The sequence below is a fragment of the Mus caroli genome, unplaced genomic scaffold, assembly GCF_978045245.1.
Source record: "Mus caroli unplaced genomic scaffold, Mus_caroli_1 scaffold_1, whole genome shotgun sequence".
Taxonomy (NCBI): Eukaryota; Metazoa; Chordata; class Mammalia; order Rodentia; family Muridae; genus Mus; species Mus caroli.
In genome coordinates this window covers 135,167,632-135,189,656 of record NW_028227256.1, presented here as the reverse complement: position 1 = coordinate 135,189,656, position 22,025 = coordinate 135,167,632, and the positions used below count along the sequence as shown (strand labels likewise).

Below are 22,025 nucleotides of genomic sequence, written 5' to 3'. Positions count from 1 at the left end.
AGAAAAATATTTAGATCTGAGTTTAAGTATTCAGGTTTTGCCAAGTATCAGTCACCCTAAACTTTCCATTATGTCCCTTGACATGTGTGTGTGTGTGTGTGTGTGTGTGTGTGTGTGTGTGTGTGTGTGTGCATGCGTGTGCACCTATCTGGCCAGATCAATAACCGCCCTTTGGGTGGGGGAAGTGTGCTTCTGTTTTGCAGCACAGTTGTTCCTCTTTTGTTCTGTATTTCATTCCTCATGATAGTTGCCTTATTTAATAAAACATGCCTTCTTAATGTTCTCACAGGCTACTTAGGGATGCAAGTGTAGTGATCATCATGAAAGGATAATGAACATTTTATTACCTCAAAGGTCAAAGGGGAAAATTTCATTTCAGGCAAAGAAAAGAAGTTTAGATAATGTACTTCAACCCATGCAAGTTCAGCAAAATCAAAAAAGTTAAACGAGCCTGTAAATGGTTATCGGAAACCTCTCTTTGAAGCCCTATGCCCATTCTCCATGAACAGTTTATGCTGCATTGGGAAGCTGTGGTTGGATCATGAAAATGTATATTTGAAAATAGGGACGAGTGCTTTTTAGGTATAGACTCCATGGGCAACTATTGTTAATATTGATTTACTGTCAGCTTGGTCTTCATGTTGTTCCCTCCAACAACTGGAGTTGGGACTAACTCTAAAACTGTTGCCTGTCTGTGGAATACATTCCCCTAACGAGACTGCCTTGTCTGGCCTCAGTGGGAGAGGATGTGCCTAGCCCTGCAGAGACTTGATGTGCCAGGGGTATATCAGGGTGAATCTGGGCTCCACCCTCTCAGAGGAGAAGGGGATTGGGGGAACCAGAAGGCAGGGTAGCAATTGGATATAAACTGAGTAAAAAACTTGATTTACTTTCAATTTGAATTAAAGGGATGGTGATTTAGAACAGCCTTCTGATTCATTAATTTTTATATTTTTCTTCACTGATAAGTAATGAAGGAAATATATCCATTTAACTGATCATTATTACTGTTAAAAAGTCTGTCAAAAAAGGCAAGTTGCAGTGTGTTTTGGCAGAGATCATTGTTACAAGTGAATTTTATTAAATGTTTTGAAAGACATATTTTCAAAATTTCTTCTTTTAAAAAAATTCTATAATCTATGCTTTAAATCTGTATTTTGCAATTGGCCAAGAATTCTGTTGACCAAGTTGGAAACATATATTGGTTCATTTTATTTCTGTCAGTGTACAGTACAAACTTTGAAAACATGACATTTTCTGTAGGTGTATAGAAAGTTGCACTGCCAGAGTGAGTGTACTGATTGGTTGTTCCTGTGAGATGTAGTTTGCTAGTAAAGATCTCAGGGCTTGAGTCTCTTTACATTTGATTTATTGATTAGCTATGGGAACAAAGTAATATTTTATTTAAGGAATGATGCTAATGCTATTTTAGTAATATTGCAGTAAGATGGTTACATTTTCACTAAATAAACCATATTGCCTTGTAATGTATTATAGTTTATTTAATAATTTGGATAAGGTCATATTTAAAGTCAGTTCACTGGCAGACCTACGGCCTTTAGACATTTTTCCCTCCCCTGATGAGTGATGAGTGACCATGTGTCTGGAACATGAATTCAGGTTGACCCGAGTGACATGTCTCATGGCAAAAGTGTTTCCATGAACTTCTGTAGTCACAGAATAATGACAGTCTTCAGAGCTTTGACCACAGGACATTGATGGACACAGGTGGTAGTCGGATTGAATCAAAGCAGGAGAAACTCTGTTATAGGTTTCCTCTATTGCCTCATGACAGTTTGGGGTCGGTAGAGGAAATGTATGTACATTTCAGAGGTTTTACACGGCAGACAAAGGTGTGTTAGCTTAGAGACAGAAGTGCGTGACCGTCTTCTGTATTGACAACTCTGGACAATCAGAAGGTCTCAGCAGTCCGTATAATCTTCATAGGCGTGGCTTTTTCAGGGACCTTCAGTGCACAGAAAAGACTTGTTTTCAATCACAGAGGAAAGTTTTAGCCAATAGCAAGTATCAGTGCTTTTGAGAATTGTAAGATGATATATTGACTTCTGCTTCTCCAAAGATTCTATGCAAAGCTTTTTATACACAAGCATTCCCCTAACCATTCACAGTAAGGTCTTCCTGTATTGTTCCTGTCTTGTTGTTTGCTCTTGTGACACCCACCCTGCTTCTATTTCCCATCTGTTACTTGGTTGGTGGTACCACCATATGTTCTCTCCTCCTACCAAATATCATGCAATCAATTGTAACTCTGCTTTCCTCCTCGAAGCCAAATCTACTATTCATTTATGAGTCCCAAACACAGAGCTTAGAAACAAGGCTAAGATCTGTCCTCTGGTCCCCACTACCATTCTACTTTCATTCAGTCACTAAATACTGCCATGCTTGTATTATGTCAATTAATAGCTAAGAAATATAGTAAGAAACCAAATGGCAGAGCTCTTGCTGTTTGCATTGTAATAGACAGGATCCATAGTAAACAAACATAGGAATATAGCTACAGATTCTTAAAAGTGCCGTGCAGACATTGCGTAGTGAGGATACGAGAGCTACACAGGAGAGGAAGGGATCTCATGGAACCTTGGCTAGGGTAGGCTTGGTGTTGAGCCAGCTATTCTGAGATTCTGGGCCCAGAGGATAGTAAACAACAGGCTCAGATGCCAGAAATTCGTCAGTAGATCTCACAGACAGAAGGGATTTCAATGTTCATGGAAAGTAGCAAGACAGACAGGGCTAAGCTATTGTGGGAGAGTCAGGCAAACTAAGATGCATCTTGGAGATAAAACATCAGTCACAAGTAGGTTCTATACGGGAAGAAACAGGATAAAGTAATGAAATAACAGGATAGATTTCAGATTTTAAAATAGGGTTTTATTTGTGTGCATACATGTGTGTGTGTCTGTGTGTGTGTTTGCACATGCCTGTGTATAGGTGTGTGCTTTTGCATGTGCATAGAGGTCAGAAGAGGGCATCAGGTATTCTGGTCTCTATTATTCCACGTCTTCCCCTGAGTCAGGATCTCTATTTGAATTGCGGGTTGGCAGTTTTTCAGCTAGGATGGAAGCCAGCAAGCCCCAGAGATCCTGCTGTCTTCTGACTTTGAGCTGGAGTTCCCGCCGTGCAGGAGACACTAGGCTTGGATGGGTACTGAATCTGAACTCCAGTTCTTGTGATTGTGTAACAAGCACTCTTCAGCAGTGAGCCATCTCTCCAGCTTTGGATTTTAGAGATCTGACCAAACAGATCTTGTCAAAGTGTTGAACGCTCCATCTGTAGACAGACGTGTAGGAGATACGATCAGTCCCTTGAAATTCTCTTGTGTGATTGTCATGATCAAGTAATTTTTGTTTATTAAAAAGACATTATCAGCTCAGTGACAAAATGTACTGCTTTTTGTATGCTTTGTCTGTTACGTGGCTGAAAGTTTTATTTTTTAAATGTGAGCTTTACTTGAAAACGTTCTTGATTGGGCTGGGGATGTGTCTCAGTAGTGGGACACTTACTTACCTGACATGAGCCCACCCCTCTGGCTCCAAATTGAATGAAGAAAAAAAAAAGAAAGAAAAAAAAAAGGAAGGACATGACTGCTTCTAGATATGGTGGAGGAAAAGGGATTTTGCAGATATAAGGGAGAGCAGAGGCAGGAGCAGGGGCAGAGACTTCTGGGATTGTCCAGAGTGAACAGGACCCTGAGCTGGGCAATTCCAGGAGAAGAGGAGGGAGAGAACCTGGAGAGTAAAGGGCCAGGTAACCAAATACCTGGATTATATAAGGAACAGCAGCTTCGGGAAGGGCAGCCCAGCCCCTGGACTAGAGAGTTCAGGGTAGTGGGCAGGGAATGCTAGCCTAACATTGTAACAGGTAGGGACTGAAGGATGCTGGGAGAACCTGGCCAGCAGCTGTTCTTTAATGTGATAAGTAGGAACCTCAGCCATTTGTCCTGGGTTTGAGAGCTAACACAATACCCCACAGAACCTGAGATGAAGTGAAGAGGAGTATATTATCAAGTCTTAAGCTTCGAGGATGTGTCTTTGAGTATGACATGTGATGAGACATAGCATTAGAATACTACTCGAGCAAATCACAGTCCCCTCCTACAAATCAGTCACCTCCAGAAAGGATGTTCTTGCGAGTGTTGGAAGGACAAGTGGGACAGCTGCTCTTCGTGGAGCACCTTTTTCTTTTGTTGTGTGGAGTGATTGGCAGCTTGGGATTATTCTGAGAAATGTTTGTAAATATTTTCTTGAAAGTTATTATGAAGGCAAACTACTAACACAAACTGTGCCAATAATACAATTCAAATATCATCATTATTACTATTATTATTATTATTATTACTTGGTTACTTTTGAAACAGGATCTCTCTACATAGCTCTGGCTTTCCTAGAACTCTCTCTGTAGATCAGGCTGACTACAAACTCAGAGATCCACCTGCCTCTGCCTCCCCTGTGTTGGGATTAAAGGTGTGTGCCACCATACCCTACTGAAATTGAAACTTTTGAAGTGAGGATACTGAAAAACTTACGTTCATCACTGTGTAACGTTTTCCTGGTATTAAAGATGAAACCCTTTTTTGTTTTTTGTTTTTTTGATAAAATGAGTTGGTGATATTAACAGTGAAGATTTTTACAAATAAAGCATAAAGGAATGTTTGCGCCTTAACTTAGTAATTTAAAATTTTCCAGATGTCATAGTGTTACACAAATCTATGAGTCAAAGATCTACGCAGAGGGCAAGGTGGACAACTGGATTTTCAAAGACTAAAAGTGCGTTGATTAGAGTGCAGAATCTATGATGTAGTTAACCCTGAGTTTATCTTCTGTGAGGCTTGATGTTGTATCAAAGGTTATTACCAGGGACAATAGGAGATGACTATTAAAATGCTTCTCTCTTTTCAATCACACATTATTATAGAAAGCCAGCTACATATCATTTCTTAAGTTTTGCATACTGTTTAGGTAAGCAACACATCAACTGATTTCAGTGCAGAAGATACATCTATGATTATGGGTATCAAAGACCTTTGCTCAGCATGAAGTAGTGCTGATCTTGTGACTGAAGTTTTTGAAAAATATAGAAATTTTTCATAAAAATATATGTACAAATATAAACACAGTATTCTATATATAAATACAATAGTTTGTAAGTAAATTAACATATTTAACATTTTTCTTTTAATTTCATTATGTAGAATACAAGCAGATATAATCTCTATAAATAAATTGATGGAAGGCTTAAGAGTCCACACTGGTCATTAGTAGTATAGAATGCCATTGAGATTCGTGAGGGGTCTGGAAGAAGAGAGTCCACTGTTCATCAGTAGTATGGAATGCTGATGAGATGTGTGAGGGGTCTGGATGAAGGCCATCTTTTCTTTTATATGGGTTTGCAGTAGCCTGTGAACTAGTCTCCTTGCTTGTTACATTATCCTTCAAAGATAGCGGGCCTTTTAATTTATTTGTTGGAGACAGAGTCTTACTGTGTAGCCTTGACCAGGCTGGAGGTCCTCTTGGTCCTCTCCCTCTGTAGTGCTGAGATTAAAGGCCTGTGCTACCACACCCTAGCTTAACGGTGAACTTCCTTCTGCGTTCAGCAGATGGTAATCTTTCATCACCCACCAACCTTACTTGGAAACTTCATGCAAAATATGCTGTGCTTTTGTTTGTTCATTTATTTTGTATTTTGATGTATTATTTTCCTTCTCTGGCTCTCATTTAAACCTTGTTACTTATTCCTGATCATCATTTGCAGTGTTAACCACTGACTTCTCTTAACAGTATTTCCCTTTTTGGTTTAAAGATTAACGACAAATTAGTTGAATTTGATGATGTTTTTCATTATTAACTTTATGCTTAATTAGTATCAGTAATTGCTTGATGTCTTTGTGATGAGTACATATGTAATCACCGACTATCCACTTAGCTGCCTATTTATGCCAGACATTGAGCCAAGCATCAGAAATGTTGTATAGACAACATAAATATCAGAAACATGGATTTGTAATCTAGATCAAATAATGTTAAACATAATTCACATATTAGAAGTGTTTTGCTTCGATTATGCAGGATTAGTGAAAAGACACAATAGTTGGTAAGAAGGCTAAGTGTGTGACACACTGGCTGCACAAGTGTGAAGACCTGAACTCCGATCCCTAGATTTCAGATAATCTCAGAGCTCTAACAGCAAGAGAGGGGAGAAAGGAGGGGCAGGAGGAGGGAGGAGAACTTTGGCCAACTAACTTGGCAATCACCTTGTCTCAAACAATATCATAAGTGAGAACCACACCCAAGGTTGTCCTCTGATAGCTACAGCCTCCATCTGGTACATACACATCCTGCTCATAGGAACGTTCACACATGTATCCAGTGTACTTAGAGATAAGGCACCCTGTGACACAGTGAGCCATGTCATATCTTAGGAAAGAAAATTACGTGGCATTTGTGCTTTTTGCTGAAGCTTAATATATCCTGTAGATTTTCATTTTCAACTGAACACTCTTTGATTGGCTTCCGTTGTGTTTCTCAGAGTTCTAGGTTCCTTTTTCTTTTTCTTCCTTCTTTCCACATTGTATTTACTTAGATGTCACCATGTATCTGTGTGTATGGTCACACTTTATTGTAACTTAACAGGATTTTTCAGTATATTCCTGGATCAGTCAAGCTGTGGGATAATAAAAATATTACATAATACTTTTCAAGGTTAAATAGCCTCAGATACTTTTTAAAAAGCAATAGATGGGTTTTTAGTTTGCTAATATTTTTTCTGACTCTCAGAGACAGTTTAATATTACAAACAATGTTTCATAGAGCAACTTGACCAAGGAGAGTTTCTTTGTGGGATGGCTAGAAACCATCTGTGGACACCAAATGTGAAATGCTGGTTTCAGTGTTGGATTTTACCTTTACTCTCCTTTTCTCTACTCTCTTTCCCTCTTCAAATCCAATAGTATGTGAACTCAAAGCCAACATTAAGAATAATTACACCATGAAACAAGTCGATCAAGGCACATATTAAAAATGAACAGCTTTGGGCTGGAGAGATGACTCAGTAGGTAAGGGCATTAGCTGCTCTCTCAGAGGGCCTGAGTTCAATCCCCAGCATCCACATGGCAGCTCAGTCCCATCTGTAACTCCAGTCTCAGGGAATCTGGTACCTTTTTTTCTAGCTTACACAGGTACTATACGTATGCGGTATACATACAAAATATCCATAAACAGAAAATAAAACGGAAACGGCTAACATCTTATGTAATGCTCAGACACTATTAAGTCTACTGTCTTCCCCCTGAGATGAAGAACATGAAAAAGATATACGCTTCCATTTTTGTTCATTGTACTGGAAGGGCTGGCTATTGCAACAAGGCAAGAATCTATTTAAGTGCAATTATTTTTAGTGTACGGAATAAATTCTGAAAATGGAATGACATCTTTCACAATGTAATAAAAACACAAAATAGTTTGGAAACAATGTGGAGAAATGTTTTAAATACTATTGTATTGAAACTGAAAACCAGTTTTGTAAGAAATTAAATATTCCATATTCATAAGTTTGTAGACTTAATTATTGTTATTTCTTTGGGTTTTTTGTTTATTTTCTGTTTTTGTTTGTTGTTGTTGTTTTTTCTTTTCTTTTTTTTTTTTTTTCGAGACAGGATTTTTGTATTTGTAGACTTGGCTGTCCTGGAACTCACTCTCTAGTCTAGGCTGGTCTTGAACTCACAGAAATACCCCTGCTTCTGCTTCCAAATGCTGGAATTAAAGGTATATACCACCACCTCTTGCTTGGCTTATTTCTTCCTATATTCAACTACAGAATTATATTTCAAAAATATTTTTAAAAATGGAATCAGACAGATTCTGAAACTAATATTAAAGTTAAATGTAATTAAGCAGAATAAGTACTTTGATGTGTTTTGAGACCAGTTCCCACTAGGTAACTCTGTTTGACCTGGAACTCATAGTGATCCTCCTGCCTCAGCTTTCCAAGTGCTATGATTCACAGGTGTGTATCACCATGCTTGATTATCGAGGTTGTATAGTAAGCCAGGTATGGTGGCACACACCTTTGACCCCATCATTCTGGAGCAGAGGGAGGTTCAAGGTCAGCCTGGCCTATATAGCTAGTTCCAGAAGAGCCAAGGCTGTGTAGAGAGACACTTTTTCTCCCTCCTTCCCCCAGTTATTTTATTATACAGCATTGCTACTTAGTACTTATTTTTGTATTATGTATGGCAGTAGCTAGGTATGTAGTCCTCTGTAGTTTAGATGGCCATCGACAGGAGGTTTAAGCATAGACAAATGGGTCTCTTAATAGAAAGGAAAGAGAAGCTAAAATAGATACAGTCCCCTCTGTACTGGCGGGTAATTGGTTTCAGGATTTTCTGATTTGCCATGGATACTAAAATCTGATGGTACTCTGGTAAACCTTATATAAATTAGGGCTTATATATTTCAAATCACTATATAGCTTCATATAGCCTACACAACATATCTTCCCATATACTCTGTGAGCATCCTCATCTAATGTAGTATTGAAGGTTCTGTAATGTGTTGCTATATTGTTGAAGGGATAATGCCAAGGAATGTCTATATGTATTCTGAACCAACGTAGCTCTGTGAATACAGAGTGCTGACTGTGTGTCTCTGTGCAGTCACTTGACTCAGGACAAAGATGAGAGAGCAGCATTGTGGTATGGTGAAGGGCACTGTTTTCAAAGAGTGCAATTGGGTATCCATAAAGACAACCGATTTCCTTTATTATATAAATATAATTCCAGACAGCAGTCTAAATATGGAAGACTAAAGAATAAAGAGAATGGGGGAACTTACATAAGGGAACTAATTCGTAAGTAGCTTATAAGACATTCATCAGAGAGAAGAAGATGATCTAGACTGACTGCATTATAATGATGAATTTCTGTTTACCATTGAGAAGTTTTTCGACAACTTGTGTTGCTGAAGATCAAATTTGCAGTGCAAATGGCCTATATCCAGAATATTGTTGCTGCTCTTTAAAGGGTATTCTAAAGGAAAGTTTAGTATTAGTTTAGTAAAGTAAAGTATTAGATGTGCTGGTATTTTTAGAATGTAAAGAATAGATACAATTTAGGGTTGCCAGGGTGCTGAGCCCGAGTCTGGGGATCTTTGTGTGCTATTAGTCTTCTCTCAAGCATGGGCTAAAGGATGTCCTTGATCTGTTTGCCTGGAGAAGTGGAAATGGTGTGCTAGTGTCTGATTATGTGAACTAAACAGTACTTGGGCGTAGCAGGTGTCAGCAGTAGAAGCGGAGGGTGTCTCAGTGAGTTGTTCGGAAGCATCACAGGAATCTATCATATCTCCGTGCATGTGTCAGGCCCGTGGAAGTGGTGTGAATTGGTAATGATTGCATTCTTTAAATTTCAGCTTTCTGTTTTTTTGCAGAATCCTGAAGTCCCAGTTGAGTCAGAATGGATGAACAATCACAAGGAATGCAAGGGCCGCCTGTTACTCAGTTCCAGCCACAGGTAATTTAATTAAGCAGGGATAAGTGTGTCTCTCTGTTAAATATGTGGGAGTAAACCAATCAAGTAAGCCGCAGTCAAGGAGCGGCAAAGTGGTCATTTTGAATTTCCAAGTTGTAGTCAGAATTCCTGGCTTCTACGTGCTTCCTAAGGCTTGGTCCTCCTCTACAGCAGGACAGGAGGGCAGCTCTAGCTTATGAGTTCATCTCATTGACTTCTTGGCTTTGAGGGTTACTGCTAGTCTGGGGGAGGTGAGGAGGGGAGTGTCTCTTCATTTTGTACCCACTTCTGCTTTGGCTGGCAGCTCTTGACTTCCATCATATTCTCTGTCTGGAATTTTTTTTTATTATGTTATTCCTTATATCTAGTAATGTACATTGTTTTTGTAAAACAATGTATACATACTATTGAAATTCAACTTGGAGTTTCCCAGCATTTGTTGTTAAGGTGCCCCGCAGAGCCCCATATGCAATGGATGCTTTCAGTGTAAGCTTCACTTTTTGAAGTGGCACCTCATTGTCCCTACTGCCTTTCACACAGGCTGCTTCTCAGCCTGGTATTGAGAGGTCCTCTACAGCAGCCCTCACTTACGCTCCAGTAGCCTTGCCTCGGTTTTGCTCAAAGCTTCTCAGTGTTGAGGACCCGACAGGATTTACAAGTGAAATCTGTAGTGGAGTGGGTATGTGGCAATGTCCCCACAGACTTCTGCGTGCAGTGCGCACTGACTCCCAAAGCGGGCATGTGTGACGCCCATATTGGTCTCCACACTTGCTTAGTCTGTGGTTTCATTTGTTTCAGTGCATCTGTTGGCTTCTCCCAGCAGCACAGCTCAGAAGTGCAGCCTACAGAAAACTGTCTTTGCTGCTTCCGTGAACTCACCCATGTTCTACATTCCTTCCTGCTCGCTCTCTAGTTTTTAAAATCGGGTCCATCCTTCCGGGACCATCTGAAGTGCCAGCACTGCCGTAGGGCCTGTCCCACCCCGGAAACTTGATGGATGATCTTAATGTCTGTTCTGGTGTTTCCCGAATCTTTGTTATCATTGTTTCGTTTGCTCATGTGGGCACTTTCCTTAGTTCTTCTTATTAAGTTAAATCTTGTGAGAAAGGATACATTACTTTGGACACTGCTGAGCTCTTATTTTTTTACTTGTAGTGAGGCTCAGGTGGATACAGACTTGAAGCCAATCAGGATGCCCTTAAAAGGACCATGTTTAATTTGTTCTCAAAAAAAAAATTTTTTTTTTTATACATTGTGTTGCTTTGTTCTCTGTACTTGAGTTTTCAGTATTGAGAAAAACCATTTAGAGGAAGAGGACTTTTGCTTTCAGGATTGGCTCTATCAAGTCTTATCTGTAACTTTGTAATGGTCTTAAGTTACATGATCAAGATTGTTATAAGCAAATGGTATTAGCTATACCTAGTTTAATGCCATCTCATCCGATGATGAGACACTGAGACACCATTATTACGCCGTTCCTAGCAAAGACAATAAAAGAACACCTCTAAAAATTAGGGAGTTCATGTTGTGATTTTGAAGTTCACAGTTTTGGCTGGTCCTGTGCTTCAAAGAAAAAAAAATCCCCCTTTTTTTCTCTTTTTTGCCTCCTACTGACTTGCCAACCAAGAAAGGTCGGGGCGGCAGTAGGAGGCAGAAATGAAAGTAATTGTTTTCTTATGAGACACTAGGCTGCCACACAGTCTAAATTTCAAAATCATAGAGCCGGTTCTGCATTTCTTTTCACACCAGTCCTTTTGTTTCTGCCTCCTGCTGTTGCTCCTGTGTGGGTGGACTGACCACTTTCCCTGTTGGAAATAGGCAAGTGTCATCCCGGGCTTTGGCTGCCTTGTGGCAGGCATATGGGGGGGAAGGGAGGGGCTTTCCCCTTTCCTCCCCTCTGCCTTCAGACTGATGGTGTGAGACAGCGAAAGAAAGATTACCTGACAAGAGCTTATAGGCGTTATTGCTTATTAAGTCTTTGAGAAATGTTCCTGCTCTCCTTAGCATTTTAAAAGACAGGGAAGGACAGCCTGGGCTTAGGGTTGACAACCTCCCTTTGTTTTGTTCCACACCATTGGTCTGAATAATGGGGGTGATATGGTAACATATGGTTAGCCCAGTGACTTCTTCACTTTTGTAATGCTAATGGCAGTGTGGACACAAACAGAAACCTAAAGAAGTCAGTCTTCTGTGTGTCGGACACAAGGCCTGATGGAGTGATGAGCAGTGTATATGTTCTTAGCATGGCTCTCCTCTTCTTTACCCGAGAGGCACCTATAAACCCACGCATAGCCTGGAACGTGTGCTCGCATTTTTAGTATGGTATGAACCCCTTTGTGTTTAAGGTTTAGAATATGGAACTTGTGTGTTTTTATTTATTTGTTTGTTTATTTATTTATTTGCACTGCTGCTTCTCTAGTGAAGTTAAGGCAGATTTTTTTATTAGCTTTCTTGTTCTTTCTCCCTAGGTGGTACGCATTACCATCTAGAGAGCAGTGACTGGACATTTTATTTGTTTCTTCTGTCTTTCATTGCTCAGGTCTCTTGTAAGACAGTAGATTTCCCTTTTCCTCCTTTAATTCAGACGGTAAAAAAGGTGGGGACAGAAAAGGTAAAATACTACAGGAAGGTTACTGTTAAACAATGGAATGTTATATTTACATTTTAGTAGAGGTTTATGACAGTTTGTGGCTATTTTCATTTTTAGATTTTAAATGAGGAGGGTTTCATGTTGCAAAAAATATGCATAATGTTGCATATTTTAATTCTAAATTATATAACAGTAAGCAGAGTGCAATTCTAAGAATTTCTAGGGATATTAATTTAAATAATGATCATAGGCTTGAGTTATGGGGATTTCTACTTTCTTTTTAATAATTTGAAATATTGTAATATCTGGGCTGTCTGTGAAAGAACATACACCAGAACTACATGTAAAAAAACAGCCTGTACTTTCACAGTTTGCAGAATATGACGACACGATCTTAGAGTCGCTAGACATTCTCTTATGCTTCCTGGCAGCACCAACTAGTATCCACTTAGGATGTTGAATATATGAAGTAAGCAGGATGCTGGAGGTCCGGTGCCCCTTGCTGCATGCTCAGGAGCTAATGGACTGTGGGCAGGAGGAAGGTAGCCCCCTGGTGGCTCACAGTGTGCAAAAGCGTTTGCTCACAATCCTTACACTGCCTTCTTCTCTTTCTAGTTTACCTGCCAGTTATTCTCTGAGCAGTAAGGTTTATTGCTTGCTTTGATACATTCATGCTGTGAGGGTATTTTAAATAGGCACTGAATAGAGCTTATACTTTGGGAAGTCTTTATAGCAATTTAAAGGTGATGTAGTCTTTTTCTGAGTGTTCACGTCATGTAGGTTTTATGGATATAGGCACAGGGTGATAAGCTGTGACTAAAGCTGTGAGGAAAGTTTTGTTCGCCATAACTGAGCATCGTGGCCTGATCCTCCAGTAAAGCCCGAGGTTTCTCTGTAGTCACAGACTGAGTCTGGAAGATTCCACCCATCTGCCTACTCGTCCCTGCTTTCTTGTTCTTCTTTCCTGCAATCCTAAATGTATCATCCCCTGACCTCACTCTCAGCTGACAGGTCCTGAAATATCACACATTTTTCAGCTAGAATCCATGCTCAGGAAGTCTGCCTCTAGGTACTCTGCCTCTAGTTACTGGATGTACCTACTGAACTGCTCTCACCTGCCGGAAATCTCACTAGAGTCAGACCCTATACGATCCCCTACTCAGTTCAGACTTTTCTAGAAAGTGATGTTTATATTAAGTCTCCATCTTCCTTTTCTTCAGTTTACAGTGTGTAAGCTTCCTTACCATGTGAGCTATGTGGGCCTCATCTTACTATCTACATTGGGAAATAATTGACCATCCTCTATTCCTTGAAACCCTTCCTTCTCCTGCCTTCCACACATCTGTTTTATCCTCTGGTTTTACTGTCCTCCCTTTGCCCACTGTCACCTCATCTTCAACCATCTTAGTAATGGATTCCCTGAGGCTTAGTTCTTATATCTCTTCTTTGCCCATTTGTATTCATTACCCGGGCTCTATTCCATTCTTAAATTTCATATACATGGCTCTCAAGAATCATCTGAACTGTGAATTCTGCTTCTCCCAAGCTCATATGCCCAACACCCTTCCCAATGTGGAACTGTCCGTCATAACCACAGTGATCTCAAGCTTGTCCTACCTCCTACCTACCCTACCCCTCACCTTCTGAAACCAGTTCTTGGCCAGTCCATCGTTTTTGCAATTGAGACTGGAACATCCCTGGCTTCTTCCTTTTTCTCCCACTATGCCTGATTTATCAGGCACCACTAGCTGTATGTCTAAAACATTTTTAGAACTGGGAGATTTCTTACCTCTTTCATTCCCTCCAGGGGCTCTAATGGCTCCCTAAGTGGTCTTGCTGCCTGTCCTCCTCCATCTCTTCCAGAACAGCATGAAGTTGTGCTTGTCTAAGATGTAATTTCTCATTTACTTATCCATCGTTTTCATTCATATATATATATATATATATATACACACACACACACAAACATACACACACAACCACTTCAGATATGTGTGTATGACCTTCTTTATTTATGAAGTGAAAACTGAACTTTCCTAATCATATAATACGCATTTGTTGTCATACTTTTTTCTATAAAATCTGTTGTTTTATCATTGTCAACTTTGCTGTTAGTTTTTCTTGTTTTAGACTGTAAACTGTGTTACTAGTCTTATGGTACACACAGTAGACAATCAGTATATTTTTGAACACATACAAACTTGGTTCCAAATCAGCCCATCTCTTTTCTTTTCAAATATCACCTTTAAATAATGTTTTATACATATTATATATTATACAATTATCTTCAGAGTTTCCTGAATTATATATCCAACTTCTCACATTTTCTACATTTAATGTTTTTGTTTTTGCAACTATGACCTTTCTAGAGTATAGCTTCACTCCTAGTTGCTTCTGTCCAGTAAGAATCTGTTTTTGAAACTGCACGTTGTTATATTCCTTTCCTTATTCCTTCTGACTTCTGTGACTTGGAGTGAGTTCTACATTTGTATGTGACTTAGAAGATCTCTGCCATTTGGTCATCTTCTCCAGTGCATCTTGACCATTGCCATCTATGGACTCTGATTTAGCCTTATCCACAACCTACGTATTTTCTCCTCTCCAGTGTGAGGGTTCAGGTGGCTTGTCAAGGTTATGTTCTCACTGATGGAGTCTAGTGAACATGGCTCCTACATTTTATATTACTGTGAAACTATGATAGACGCTCTAGGTAAAGTATCATAGGAGAGGACCTAGATAATTTATAAGACAATAAAAAGATCATTATGAGAAAGATAGTATGCTTGTTTTACACACACACACACACACACACACACACACATATTGTATATATTTCTTGTCATGTCTTATCTCTTAAACTCCACACTTGTGCTAGGGATTGAATCAAGAGCCTTGGATATTCTAGGGAAACACTGAATTACTGTGTTACAGGTCCAGCCCTTTATGAATTTTTCATTCAGAGACAGGCATTCACTAACCAGCCCAGGCTGGCCTTCACCTCACTCTATAGTACAGGCATGCCTTGAATTTCAACAATCTCCTGCCTTGGCCGACCACATAGCTGGAATTACAGGCTCGGTAAGGCCTGGCTTGTTTTCATTATATATTACATTTTATATTAATGAATGACAGTTGATAGGTAATTAACAAGTGCTTACTGCATGGATAATTATCTCTGATGGAAAGTTTCATGTTTAGCCTCTTCAGTTCAGTATGTATCAGAGTGTTACACTAGGTGGGTTTCCGTGCTTAGAGTTGTTTTATTCAGTGATACAATATTGAGAAGGCTGTCAAATGGAAAATGATTTCAACATGTTTAAAATGTGACGGAGCTCTCTTTGATTTGAGATTGATAACTCATGCTTACCTGCTTAGGAGTGAGCGTTCCTCATAGTTCAGAGGACATGCTTTGAGAAGTGTGGAGGACTTTTTGAGGTTGAGATTCTTTTATCTGCTCTCTTAGAGTTTGCAGTCATTCAGAGGGATGTGGGTAAGGATAAGATGGGCAGTCATCAGACTGCCATTCCCGCTCAGTTCAGAAGTATAATTTTAGTTATTGCAGCAGTGAAATCTCTGTATATTTGAGGATGACTTTGATGCTTGAGAATAGCCCAGAATTTTTTTAGAACTATGCATTTATTTGATCAGTAAAGTTACTTTTTCCAACTCAATAGTATACAGTTTTTGTTAAGACCCATAATTTCCATGTGGCTCACTACTTAGCTCTCATTGCCGTGCTCACATTGGACTTCCAAATTTCTCTTCAGTAGTTGATGTTTTTCTAGAATAAGAGGAATCCCTCTGTGGTAGAAAACACCTTTAATGTGTAGATTGGCTTGTTAGAAATCAGTAGCACGGGACTTGGGACTTGGTGATGCATGCGTATGTAATCACAGGAAACTGAAACAGGACTCAGAGGTCAGTTCAGCTTGAGCTACAGAGTAACCAGAGCTGGTGAGAAGGATCCCTTGTCAAACAGTCAATGATAAAGGTCCTGGGGTTGATCTCTGAGTCTCCCCCAGATATGAACAGTTTGATTTTGTATTTAGGAAGGAAATAAAGACTGTTCACTGTGGGTGTGTAGAGTGATCTCTGATGTAAAACTGTCCAGGATTAAGTTTTTGTTCTTTCACTAAGTGTTCTTGTCAATTAATTAGAATAGTTTTGGTTTGTTTTGTTTCGTTTTTATCTTGCAGAGTTAAAATGCAGCTTTCTTTTTGTCCATGGCTTAGCAATAGATAATGAACTTTTGTTAACTGATAATGTTGTTGATGATGGCAGTGGTTTATTAGCTGTCAATAATCATCTTCTTGGGGCTGGAGAGATGGCTCCCAGACTACCTGCTGCTCTTGGAAAGGACCCAGTTCAGTTCTCAGCACCCATATGGTGGCTCACAGCTATCTGTAATGCCAATTCCCAGGAAACCTAGTGCCCTCTTCTGGCCTCCATGAGCATCAGACATTCACACAATGCACATTGTAGGCAAAACAATCATACATATAACATCTTTAAAAAATTTGTCCTGTTGTTTGCTTATTGATGCAGTGTCTCATGCAGTCCAGGCTGCCCTCAAACTTGCTAAGTACCTGAGGCTGATCATCTTGCCTCCACTGCCCATGTCACTGTCCACTTGTTGGGATTACAGCATGTGTCACCACACATGTGGCCACTGTCTTGGCCCACAGACACAATTTACCTTCTATACAAACTGTTTCTCATGTAGCCTAACTTCTCTCAGTAAATGAAAATTACTGTCCATAGTGTTCACAACCCCAAAGTCAGTAACATTTGGTGTCTCTCTGCTTCTTGGTCCTCTAGGCTGACAGATCACATGGCTCCTCCTGTTCCACCCACTCTCCATGCTGCCATAACTTCCAGGCCTGGTCCATCGGTTTCTGCTCATACTCAGCTCCTCCCACTTCCCAGGTCCTTTCCCACAAAGCCTTCTTAGGTGTCAACACAGTGTCCTAGGACACAGGGTAGTGCTCCCATGATTAAAGCCCAAATCCTCCATTCTTGTCAGACAGCACTCAAAGGGGTTTTATCCCTGCTTCTCTCTTTCACTTTGCCTCTTTTTGTTGTTTTGTTTTTATTAGATATTTTCTTTATTTACATCTCAAATGTTACTCCCTTTCCTATTTTCCCCTTCGAAAAATCCCGTATCTCCTCCCCTCTCCCCCTGCTCCCCAACCCACCCACTCCCATTCCCAGTCCTGGCATTCCCCTACACTGAGGCATAGAACCTTCACAGGACCAAAGGCCTCTCCTCCCATTGATGGCCGACAAGGCCATCCTCTGCTTCATATGCAGCTAGAACCATGCGTCCCACCATGTGTTTTCTTCGATTGGTGGTTTAGTCCCAGGGAGCTGTGGAGGTACTGGTTAGTTCATATTGTTATTCCTCCTATGGAGCTTCAGTTCCCTTCAGCAACTTGGGTCCTTTCTCTAGCTCCTTCATTGGGGACTTTGTGCTCCGTCCAATGATTATTGTGAGCATCCACTTATGTATTTGCCAGGCACTGACAAAGGCCCCCAGGAGACAGCTATATCAGGCTGCTGTCCGCAAGCTCTTGTTGGTATTTGCCATAGTGTCTGGGTTTGGTGGTTGTTTATGGGATGGATCCCCAAGTGGGGCAGTCTCTGGGTTGTCGTTCCTTCAGTCTCTGCTCTGAACTTTGTCTCTCACTTTGCTTTTTTTAAGATTTTGTTTCGTAACAGTCCCACACACAGCTTTGCTGTACTGTTCGCTGTTTCTTGAACACATCAGACTTATTCTTTTAGTTTTGTTTTGTTTTCCAGTGCTGAGGACCAAACTCTGGTCCACACACATGCTAACCTAGTATGCTGCTACCGAGCTCTCCCTCTAGACTCCTTTTTTGTCTTTGAATCTCAGTATCAATGTTTTCTACTCGGAAGAATGATCCTGCCATTGTGTAATGTAAAGTGACCATGATTCCGACCTTGTGTAATGTAAAGTGACCATGATTCCTCGTCAACCACAGGAATCCAGACGATTTCCTTGCCTAGTGTGTAAATATACAGGATAAATATTAAATACTGCCATGTATGCACTGTCTTTTTAATAGTTTTGGTACCACCGCTTCTTTATTGTTTAATATCTGTGGGATAAATAAGCAGTCTCAAAGTCAATCTGTTTTGTTCTGAGTTTGCTTGTATTATAGGCTTTTTCTTCTGTGGTTTTTTTTTTTTTTAATATCAAATGTTGGGGACATGGGGGTGCCAATGGCTTTAATTATCTTGCTCATGATAAGAGATATACAGTATTTTTCATTCAATCATGTAGACAATAGTAATTATTATAATGGGCAATATAATTAATAATGATCAAATATTACAAATGCCAGGTCTTAGAACGTTAAGTTGTATGTTGGATGTATTTGTCAGATAATTTCCCTGTTCTTTGGTGAATTTCCTCCTTTAAATTTCAAAAACTACTGAGTAATGAATGATATACCTTTAAAACCTGATGTTAAGTCTATTGTGCTTAGGAGACTTTCAGGGATGGGCTGCTTTTGAAATAAAGAAATGTTAGGGAGATACTTTTTCAAATAAGAAGAAACACAAATAGTTAGGCATGCATGGTATGCATGGCATTTTATTTTCCTCTTCTGGTCTCTAATGAGGTCTGTGGAAAATAATATATATATATTAGTGTTATGTTCGATATGTCAGAAGACGCGTCTGATTTGTGTTGTTTAGAGGTAAGCAGTGTGCCTTAAAAAAAAAAAAACCGACAGATGACAGCATAAATATCACTGCAAAGTGAAATTGGTTGACTTTCTGTGTTTTGCTCTTTTTGTCAGTTTAGGAGATATTTGACAGCATTAATATAAAATCTAAAACAATCCATTGCTTTGGGCTAATAGTAAAGTGAGAATCAATAAGAGGAGTTTGCAATAATGATTAAAAACCTTATTAATGGTGTTAAATATTGCAATTAGTACTGGCTTGTGCAGTAGATCATCGCTAATACCTCAAGGAATATCAGGACATAATTTTCTCTCTAGGGAGTTTATTGAGTCCATGCTGTGACTCTTCTAATTTCTCCATAGAGAATTATCATTATACTGTTTCCCTGGATTATCTATTGCTCAGTACATGTCCTTGCCCTCAAATTTTAAAGCAAATTAGAGAAATTAATTTAATCATACAAAATTATTATTTAAAAAGAGCCAGTGTCCAATGGAATACATCTTATTTCAGAAGTGAAAAGTATCCCTGTGAAGGAAACACAGCTTAACTAGGAAAGATCATTGTAATTACTGTAGTTAACAAGATTATTAAATGAGTGTTTCAGATCATCGAGACCTGCCTCAGCAAGAGCTCAGATCACTTAACATGTTAAAAGATTCATTCACTCGAGAGCTTGATTTCATAGTTGCCGAATATGATTTTGAGCATGAGTTTCTGAGATCTAAGAATTCTTTCAGAAGATAGCCTTTGAGTAAATGTGTACACCCACAAACACTCTCACACACGTGTGCACACATACACACACACAAACAGACTGGGGGCAGAGGGAGTAAAATTAATAAATTACAATAAAAATAATATTCTTAAGTGCTTCCAATATCAGGTTTCGTCTTGCCCATTAAGCAAGGAGTTGTGAGTGTTGCTTAGAAATAAAGTAATATTGAGAAGCATTTTCTATAGGCATGGGTGGGTTACTCACACTACATGGGACATAAAGTCTACAGTTTTAGAAGACTGACCTTGTGACGTCTCTGTGTCATTTGTAATGGAGTACATTCAGGGCTCTGTTTACGGGCCATGACCATGATTTCTAACTTTTGCAAGTATGCTCCAACGTATAACTTAAGTACCACCAAAGAGTTTAGAGATTTTTAAAAAACATTTTTATGTATTAAAAGTTTCATCGTAGCAAGTGATAAAAGGATTTTGGAGAGAGTGACTACAGTTACATGTGATGGGTCGTCATCTAAAGGGCTCTTTTCATTCATCAATCAGGATAGAATATGTGGTAATGAATAGTCTAATTGTAAGACCCATCACCGAACTGGGAGCTGCTCAGAACACCTCGGGAGTATGCCATTGGCATGTATGGAGCATGGGAACAGATTGACTCCACTTTCCTAGGGGAAGAAAGATAGAATGGAGAGTACAGATGAAGGAGGAAGAAGCAAGGTGGCTTTGCCAGCTACCATGCACAAGTGCACGAGGAAGATCTGAGAACACACAAGCAGTGTGAGGGAGGGGGTGCTGTGGGGCACGGGGCTGTGCACAGACAGCCTGGTCCCTGGTGGAGCAAAGGTCTGGAACCCTGGCGACTCAGTGTGAGAACTACTCCATCATCCGAGCCTTCTGTCCTAAGATCCGTAACACTTGGGAAGAGGTCTGCTCTCCTGAAAGCCACCTGAAGCTCCGTGGTCCTCCTCACTGGCTAGTCAGCCTTTCGTTGGCCCAGCCTGACCCGAATCAGTGCAGGGCAGGATGGAGTAACAGAGTAACCTGGAAGGGAAGGCAGAGATGGAGGTGGAGCTAACTGCAGCAGCAGAAGCTGAGGAACCTACTTCCCCCTCCCTGCTCGCACTCGCTTCCCTTCACTGGAACTCTTGCACCAGGCTGGGCCAGAGATCTCCGTGGAAAACCTCTGATACACAGGCCCGCAGGGTGCAACCTCCTGCTGCTCAGTCTCCTGGGGAAGGCAGAGTCTCAAATGATTCTGGCCCGGGTGAGATGCTGGCTCCTGCTCTACGCATCCCATGTTCAATTGCTCACCCTCATGCAGTTCTTTGAGGTTGGATCTCACCTCCAACAAGAAGTGGAAAACAGATCCGGGTTGCTTGCTGTCTTAGTTTCTTTTCTGGTGCAATGATAAAATACTCTGGCAAGAGCAATTTAAGGGACAGTGGGATTATTTCATTCACAGCTCCTGGTTGCAGCCTGCTCTGGCAGGGACTGGAAGGAGATAGTCACGTGGCACCCACAGTTAAGAAACAGAGATTTGCCTTTTCATTCATTCCAGGGTCCAGCCCATGATGTGCTGCTCATAGTCAGAGTGGGATGCCCAGCCTCAGTTAACCCAATTAAGATAAGCCCTTATAGGAATGCTGGAAGCACAGACATTTCTCCCCGAGATTCCCTTTCCTGATGATTCGAGGTCCTGCAAGTTAACAATTGAGATGAACACTTTAGAATGAAACTGGAAGCTAGGATTTGAGCTTAAGGTCCTGCTACCAACTCTAGACACCCCCCCGCCTCCCCCAGTGAGTTCTGTGAAAACATGGTGGACTCTTGTGTTTAGGCAGGTTTTCTAGCAAGGTTGGTTTGAAGTGTAGTGTTCAGTGTTTCTCTCCCATCACCCCGACAAGGACCACCGTTAAAGTCTTCATTATGATGGGATGGAAGGAAATTTCATGAACTCAGTCACTGTGGGGCTGTGAAAAGCAGAGGCTTGCAAGTCGTTTCCATAACAGGGCCCTGCTGTCTATGCTAAGCAGTGGCTAGAACCTGCCTCAGTCATGCCATGGCCCGTGTGGCTTCTGTTCTACACTCACTCAGACTTTCCCAGAGCATTCTCATAGTAAATAGTTTTCTTCTTCCTGGCCTCTGGTGATAAACTTGGTTTTGGTCTTCACTTTTGAAAAATGAGTGTATAGTGGGAGTATCACATATGTGTAAACAAATAACCAAAAATCAGTATGATCTAGACCAGTGGCTCTCAACCTTCCTAACGCTATGGCTCTTTAATACAGTTCCTCATGTTGTGGCAAACCCCCACCATAAATTTATTTCATTGCTACTTCATAACTGTAATTTGCTACTGTTATGAATCATAATGTAAGATATCTGATGTATGATTCTCTCCTCCAAAGGAGTCGTGGCCCACAGGTTGAGAACCACTGATCTAGAATTCAGCATAGGGCCTGAGTTTGT

General features: G+C 40.3%; 1 protein-coding gene across 2 annotated transcripts in view; it reads left to right on the top strand.

Annotated features, from left to right (window-relative positions):
• The window catches only part of Nek7 (NIMA related kinase 7), a 132,309-nt gene that overhangs the window by 45,483 nt on the left and 64,801 nt on the right, over positions 1–22,025 (top strand). For both annotated transcript variants that reach the window (XM_085841523.1, XM_085841519.1), the window contains exon 2: positions 9,438–9,520. In XM_085841523.1, coding sequence (XP_085697649.1) covers positions 9,464–9,520 — 57 coding nt within the window. In that variant the 5' untranslated portion in view covers positions 9,438–9,463. The remainder of the gene's footprint in view (positions 1–9,437; positions 9,521–22,025) is intronic.